Source organism: Micropterus dolomieu, linkage group LG23 (assembly GCF_021292245.1).
Source record: "Micropterus dolomieu isolate WLL.071019.BEF.003 ecotype Adirondacks linkage group LG23, ASM2129224v1, whole genome shotgun sequence".
Lineage (NCBI taxonomy): Eukaryota > Metazoa > Chordata > Actinopteri > Centrarchiformes > Centrarchidae > Micropterus > Micropterus dolomieu.
This window is the reverse complement of record NC_060172.1, coordinates 27,680,534-27,688,495: the sequence shown is the minus strand read 5'-3', so window position 1 is coordinate 27,688,495 and position 7,962 is coordinate 27,680,534. Positions and strand designations below refer to the sequence as shown.

Below are 7,962 nucleotides of genomic sequence, written 5' to 3'. Positions count from 1 at the left end.
CAATCAAAATAATCCCTTTACAGGAGCTATAACGCCAAGCATGATCATGACATGTAATGCCTGTAAAGGAAACGTGCACTGAGTCCCAATACCAGCTACAGATAAAAACAGCGCTGTCCTGGGCGTTAAACGGTGTGTCTGAAGTCTCCGGCCAACCATTTCAACATGAAACTCGCCGCGATTGACGTCACCGAGCCATCTTTGTCCACCTAATCCAGGCGGCTGTTTATTACACCTTCATTACTGCACGGACTCTGACAGCGCCTGGCTCTGGCAATAGCCTGCAGGTGCCGCATCACTGTAGAAATAGGAAGAGGAAAACGGGGTTTTGTAGCGAGGGAACACATCTCAGTGGCAGATCCACGCCAGTTTTCCTCCTGGGCTATATAGGCAGGGAAACGCCACAATAACCAACCAAAGGGTGCCAGAGGGTAGAGAGGAGCGCAGAAGGCAATCCAGATCCATCTGCCAGCCACTTATCACGCGCTAACATTTACAGTCCGGATTTCAGCACAGCTGTCTATCCATTAGTACCAGGAAAATGTAAGTACACCATCGTTTTAAAGCTCTTTATTTATTTAAAAAATAAAAACAAAAATCCGGATTTATTATTGCATTTCAGTGTAGTCCTCACGACTGATGTTGGCAGACTGTTTGGGATTTGTGCTGTCTGAATGGTCTGTTGTGGATCATTGCCAACAAATACTGAGGTTATTCCACTGGTGTCACGTTAGCCAGTGTTTCATTTCTAAATGTTGCTGCTGATTTCAATTGTTACAGCTCTCTCTTTCTCGGATAACATGACCCCATTGTAAATGGAGAGGCTAACGCGTCGGCCTAACCTTGGAGCAGACGGAGGCATCGTGTTTATCTGTTATTAAACACACAATTAGCCTCATTTTCTTTTTGGCGTTTAGACGGTGAACGAGCTCCATGTTTATCGCGTGTCGCTTTCATTTAGTCGTCTGGTGCTTTTCACTGGAGCCAGCACGCACGCTTTTTTCCCCCTTCCAGTTTGGACTGGTTTGGTTTGAAAAGAACACACTCTGTGCGATTACCCACGGGATAATTAAACCCACATCCAGAAAGCATCGTGTACAATAAAGTCTTTTTTGTCCTTACTGAACATTTCCAGGCCTTCCTTTTTTATGTGTGTGTGTGGCTGAACCACAGGTGCAGACTGGGCTAATTCTAGAAACAGCAAGGACACGATGTTGAACATTTGAAGCTTCGACATTATTCGACAAATACTCTACAGACCTTCTTATAGACGATGATATTATTAGCTCCGAAGTAGGCTTAGGCCTAGTTTACGTGATATTTGCAACCTACAGCGGGGGGTGGGGATAGCCTAGCCTCCAACTGGATGTCGTCGATTGTCGTGCGAGGGCGGACAGCTATATCTCACCACATTTCAGGCTGTTTGCGTCCTCAGACACAAACAACCATGTAAAATGTCTTCCCACCAGTAGACAAACCCCTTTCTGTTTTGGACTGCGCGTGTAGCAAATATTTAAACGGTAGGCTATGGAAAGATAGCCGTGCCAAGCGCGTCTGTCCGTTTTTGCAAAGCAGGCAGTTAAAACGTTGAAATAAGCTGGTGCCAGCACACGACATATCATTAAATGTGGCAACACGTTTGTTGACAACCCCCCTGTGTGATATAACTTACATTTATCAAAAAATGTCGTTAGAATTGTTCATCTAAGTGCTTAAAAATCACCAGGTACCTCCCCGCCCTCGGCGCGGTAGGCTTTCGCTGTATTTGCAGGCCCCTCGTTCTCGTCTCGAAACGGCCTGTTTTACAAGACATCATGTAGGCCTGGCGTGTCTGTGTGTACGGCCAGAAATAACAGAAGTGAGCGTCATGTGCAGGTTACGTTTCAGTTCAGCGAGATCAAACAGAATGGGACAGGGTGCTGGGATCAGACCGTCTCTGCTCTGGGCTGCTGTGGCGCTGTCCAGTGCTGAAATGTCGCTCTCCAGTGCTCAAAGTCAGACAGCCTGCTTTTTCATCACAGTGACCAAACAAACAGAAATCCATTCACTTTATTATGATTTCTTTGAATAATTACTTTAAATGCAACATTAAGTGATGCTATTCTATCTATCTGTCTATCTATCTATCTATCTATCTACTTTTAGGATACCTAGGATGTAAGATAAGTGTTTAAATGATACCTCTTTTCATCAAGGAGCCATGAAAAGCTTGCACAGACTCAGTGTCACAGAAACCCTCTCAGGGCGAGACTATTTGTATAAGCTCTGCCTTGAAAGAGGGTTGAATTTGGCTTTCATAGCAAATCTAACATTAGCAGTGGACCGTAGAGAGAGGAATGTGAAGCCTCACCGACCAAGCATGTTAGGTTAGCGGCCTTCTTCGGTTCAGAGTTCTTTGTGATGTTTGATTGATACATGAATTCCTGTTATTTCTGTTCCCTTGTTTTACCCTTATACCACTGTGGAAATAGGGCAAAACTGAAGGAGTTAAATGCGCAAATTCATCAGCAGATAGAGACAAATTTTGTCCAAAGGCTGAAATTTATGGCCTTTTTTTTTTTTTTTAGATGAGTGACATAGGCTTACTGTGTTACATTCACCACCAATATCTGATGGGTGCAACAATTAAATCAAGAAATGTATGTGCCACAATCAAGGGAGCACACAGAGACCCGATTCATCATTAATTTTCAATTAAAAGTGAAGATTGGATGTGGAGCTTCCAGTTTGTCCCTCCATCGAACACAGTAGGCAGTATTCACAGGATGTGGACGCTGGTGAGAAATCTTGTTGAGTGCACTAGCAACTCCTCCTGGTTGGTTGAGGTGTCAGTTTAGAGGTGATGATAGCGTGAAACCTCAGCACACAACACACCTTTGTGGTGATACTCGTTGCTGGCAAGTGAAAAGAGGCATACTGTAATTACATAGATGTTATACAGTTTAATATTAGGCAGTTACTGATATTAAGACATACTGTAATTATAGTATGATAATCACTCTAGTCTCAAGAACTAAAACAATATGTTTCCTACATATCGTTTAGGACAAAATGACAATAATTCACCATCACAAGTAACCTTGAGTGTTTAATATTGCCAGTTTCTGTTGGGGCCAGCTGAAAGGGAACACTAGCACCATCAGGCCAACTATTCAAAAGGATTTGTTGTTGTTAGAGGATTAGCAATGTGTGTAAAGGTGACCTTTATACAGAGTTTTGTCTCACACTTGTAGTGTAGCTTAGTACAACTAAGGTATATTTGACAGAAGATATTACAGCCTAATTTTAGAAATAATTTCACTTTCTAATTTTATTGATTTATCTGGATTGAAAGATAGCAATAACTGAGATTTTTTAATTGAAATAAGAACATATTATTGAAGATGAATTGATATTAGTAGCTTATTCAAAATTATTTGATTGTATTCATTTTATTATTATGGTTAAATAAATGGTACTTTTTTTTTGCATACATTATGTGGTGTTAATTGGCGTGCTGTCCATTCTGCATTTCAGTGATGGTATGCAGGGTTTAATTTTCACGTTAGTGGAGCCTGTACTTTCAAATGAGACAACTTCCCCCTGATTTACCTTGTGGAAATCACAAAAAGTCATGTGCAGTAGCACAGAAAATGCGGTTGCACACAGAAATGCGTTTTTCTCCCAATTCTCTGATGGCTGAGGCTGTACTTTTTTACCATTACAAAGGAAAATGCTTCCTTGAAATGCACTTACATCATTATTCTTCTGAGGTGCATTAGTACATTCATTAAAAAATTAAGTTATTGAAAGATAAAGGAGATCTTCCAGACATAAAATTCCACTGGTGGCCCTTCCTAAACATACTGGGACTGTTTTCAGCACAAGGATCCAGCCTAGTCCTAGACTATATTTCAAATAATATCTCCAGTTAATTTTGTTTTATTCTGGAACTTGAATTAGTCCTTGTTATGGCTGCATGTGTACTTGATTAATCTCTATATTTGGCAAATATGACAAATTTGGAAATTCTGCAAATTCTGCTTATTTAGATAGGTTGTGGCTCGGCTGTAGCATGATGCTGTGTTTTTGATGAGTCATGGATCACTGATGATTTGCCTGCATAAGATACACAATTAGTCTATAGTTTTCGCTGTGTACCACATAGATGGCACTCAGTATTAGCATTCAACTGAACCAATAAAGGAAACATAAGTGATTTTGTTTCTGTTGATCTATCAGGTCTTTTTAAATATTAAATAAACCTTCATAAATTCAATAAAAAAAAAAAAATTCTGGTGTATTTGTTTCTCCTGTTGCAAAGAGCAGATACTAGATAGAAGATACTGGACTCAGCGCTGAACATATGGACGTTTTTGGGGGAGACACAGTAAATCTTCCAAATGCCACAAATTAGATTGGATTCTATTCTCAATATCCATGTAAAAGTCTGACCACTTTCCCATCCTTTTGATACGCAGCAAAGTGCCAGTAGTGTCTCCATCACAATGCCATTATGTTATAGCTCTTAGCACTGTTCAGTCCACAGCAAAAATCCACACTGTGTGAGCAAATATATTAACAACTGAGTGGGTTGAAAACAAAAAAGAGTCCTCCAAACAATATGTTTGTGATCTCCCCAAATTAAACATGTTTACCCCCTTCCTAAAATATAAGATATCATCACATATATAAAATATTAAAGAACAGGAGTGGGGCAAGAGGCACATCTTAAAATGACCATTAATGTATATGTTATATCTGTATTTCAACATTTGTGTGTTAAAGCCATTTTTCTTATTGTCTCTTATGAACTTTTAAGGGAGACAGGCACATTGGACACACAATTACACATTGAATTTACTGTCCTGTAATTAATTAGCATTAAATTGCATTCTTATTCTCTCATTTTGTATTTTTTATTAGATAGAAAGCTTCTGTTATGAAGTTTGTTTGTTTTCACAGCATTCTAAACTTTTTCTTGGTGGCCATGCTTTATATAACCACCGAGTATTTGTATTTCTTTGTCATTAGGTCTGCCCCAGCCGGAGCCCCTGCAGCAGAGGGAGGAAATCAACCTCCCAACCTCACCAGCAACCGTCGTCTGCAGCAGACACAGGCACAGGTTGACGAGGTGGGTACACACCTCACTGCAAACCCAGTCACGTTGTCAGGCTCAGATCGTTCATTGGTCACTTACTTTTAACTCAGTCCTCTCTGCTAGCTCACATACTATACAAAAAAAAAAACATTGTTAGGGACGGGTTTCACTTTAGTCATTAATGTAATGCTTCAAACCATGATTTAGTGTGAAACAATTTTCTATCATAATCCATAACTAACAGTTTGGCCCCATCCTGCCTGACCCTCACTCACATTCTGCTACATTGCTGTGTGTGTCTTTGCCCAGGTGGTGGACATCATGCGTGTAAACGTGGACAAGGTTCTGGAGCGTGATCAGAAGCTGTCAGAACTGGACGATAGGGCTGATGCCCTGCAGGCTGGAGCCTCTCAGTTTGAGACCAGCGCTGCAAAACTGAAGAATAAATACTGGTGGAAGAACGCCAAGGTGAGGCGCTTACTTGAATAGCAAATATCTGTGTAGAAAGGCTGCCTGTTTACCGACAAATGAAAAAACAAACAAAACGGAGTGCCTTGAGGGACATGTGGCTAATCACAACTGTTGATATCTGCTATAGGTTTTGCTCACAAACATAATTTTTCCGGGACACCAATATCACTGTCATTGGTTGTTTTCGGTACTGTCACATTACACAATGGCATATCGCTATCATGGCATTCATGCTGTGCAGCAATGTTTAAAAAATATTGAAGGTGAAGAATTTGCCTGGGCTACATGAACTTTATTAGTCTAAGATTGTCTTTGTTTTGTGTTTTTTGTTTTACTTTTTTACTGTAAGTATGGTAAAATTTTACTAATGACTTTTTCTGAAAATCCACTATCACAGATGATGATTATCCTGGGAGTGATATGCGTGATTGTCCTCATCGTCATTATTGGTAAGAATCCTCTTAACTGTTTTAAACAATGAAAGTAATCAATTGCGAAAAAATGTATACCACATATTCTTCACATATATACTGTATAATATAAGGCATGCACATACAACATTTTACACAATTATACTCAATTTACTAACACAAATAGAATAGAAATAGAAAGTTGTTGGCAAATATTGGTTTGAAGCATTACTTTTAAACGTGATGAATGAGACGTCACCGTTCTTTTTCCTTTCTGTCTTTCTACAGTGTACTTCAGCACCTAAGGAGAGTTGCTCCTACCCCAGTCTAATCCCAACTTCCTTGCTACAGAAAAAACCCCTCAAATTGATTACAAAATTAACCATGAGAAAATAATTTATTATATATATCCCCCAATTAGCCTCGATATAACACCCCTAAACCCATCAGGGCCCCATGGCTCCCCCACTTCCACCACCTCGCCTCTGGACCCTTGTCAATATTTGTCCTGTGAGTGTGTGGCCCTGTCTCCTTTCTGGGTACTCTTGGCTTTTCTAACCTGCCATACTGAGAACCAAACACTTGTGACGATGCAACAACAGAAAAGGAAACAACAATTGGCGATAATTGTTACATAACTGATATATATAGTTCTTTGTAGAGTTTTATTCTGATATATACTGTTTTGTAGGTGTGTGTGCGTGTGTGTGTGCATTTTGTATTTTTTAATTTTTGTATTAATTTTACGTATGCTTCAGCAGTACTGCCTATTACTCAAAGTGTGTATCTTGCATGTTATCATCATCAGTCCCTGCGTACTCCCTCTTTTTGGTGTATTTTTGCACAGTGGAGTCGGTCTCCATTTAACTGGGGAAATACCAATTGATTTTTCAAGTCCATCTGTGTTACTTGTCCACTAAGACAGTCCAAAATAAGTCGGAGAACTAAAACTTGTACTAAAAGTCAAAAATCATCAAGTTACAAAAATTTGAGCTCCAGCTCCACATTTCTATAACTTGATGCCATCAGGTCTTAGCTTATTTGCTGGCTTTCTGAGAGAGTCATTGCTCACTGACATTGATCAAACATACAAATAATGCATGAATTGTTAAACTGATCATCAGTCCCAGTCCTTTCCATCTGATCCTCACATTCTCTGAATGTAATTTCTCTTTCTCCATTTCTGTCCTGTAGTGTCTTTAATGCCCCAACCCTCTTCTGTCGCTCAGCATGCTTGAACACCTCAATTTCTTCTGATAAGTTTAATACTGCCATAGTACAGTTGGACCAATGTCTGTAGATGTTTCTATTTTATTTAAATATTACGTAGTGTCTTATTTCGAAAACATTCCTTCATTGCAGTGTAGTACAAATGGTCTTACTGTAGCACATGTAAGTGTAAGTATCTTTTAAAAATATATATACACACGCAATGAAACGTGTCGAAAACGTCGGTCATACAAACCATAGCAGAAAATAGTTATAGTTAATAGCTGTAAGGGTAAATTTTGGATAGACATGATTAGACTTTCAATCTGTCCAAATTATTTTCTTTGTTAATATTGATGATGTTATCTTAACATTACACTTACAGTATACTGTGGAGATGTCATCAATGTCAAATTGTGGATATGGGCTTGCAAAAAAAAATTCTAATACCAGTGGATAAAATGGGGCCGTTGTGTAATTTGACATTTGAGAAATTTCCATAAAGCAAAAGCTAATTCTCACCGGCCCATTGCCTACATGGACACTGAAAAGCCTTAGTCTCCAGTCACTTCTATTAGTTACTGTAGAATATTTCCAGTCAAACACACCCTCACATATTTAGTTTGTGTAGGGGGAGTGGCTGGCTGCGGAAAAGGAATCTGTTTAAAATGCACAAAGAACCTTGTTTTTGATGGCGCTGTCTGGCTGGTCAATAGCCTGGCCAATAAGATCCTCGTGCAGCAAAACCTCTCCACATGAAGAGCACATTAGAAAAGAGACAACTCAGCCTTA

At 39.5% G+C, this 7,962-nt stretch overlaps 1 protein-coding gene across 1 annotated transcript; it reads left to right on the top strand.

Moving 5' to 3' along the window:
* The first annotated feature begins 269 nt into the window (after positions 1-269).
* Positions 270-6,591, top strand: vamp2 (vesicle-associated membrane protein 2). Its single transcript, XM_046040475.1, has 5 exons — positions 270-543; positions 5,014-5,113; positions 5,390-5,548; positions 5,949-6,000; positions 6,250-6,591. Coding segments are annotated over exons 1-5 (330 nt in total). The 5' UTR covers positions 270-541; the 3' UTR covers positions 6,267-6,591.
* Positions 6,592-7,962: the final 1,371 nt, after the last annotated feature.

Coding starts and splice junctions, on each gene's coding strand:
- vamp2 (XM_046040475.1), top strand. Junction 5,114..5,389: donor CACAGGCACAGGTTGACGAG/GTGGGTACACAC, acceptor GTCTTTGCCCAG/GTGGTGGACATCATGCGTGT. Junction 5,549..5,948: donor ACTGGTGGAAGAACGCCAAG/GTGAGGCGCTTA, acceptor CCACTATCACAG/ATGATGATTATCCTGGGAGT.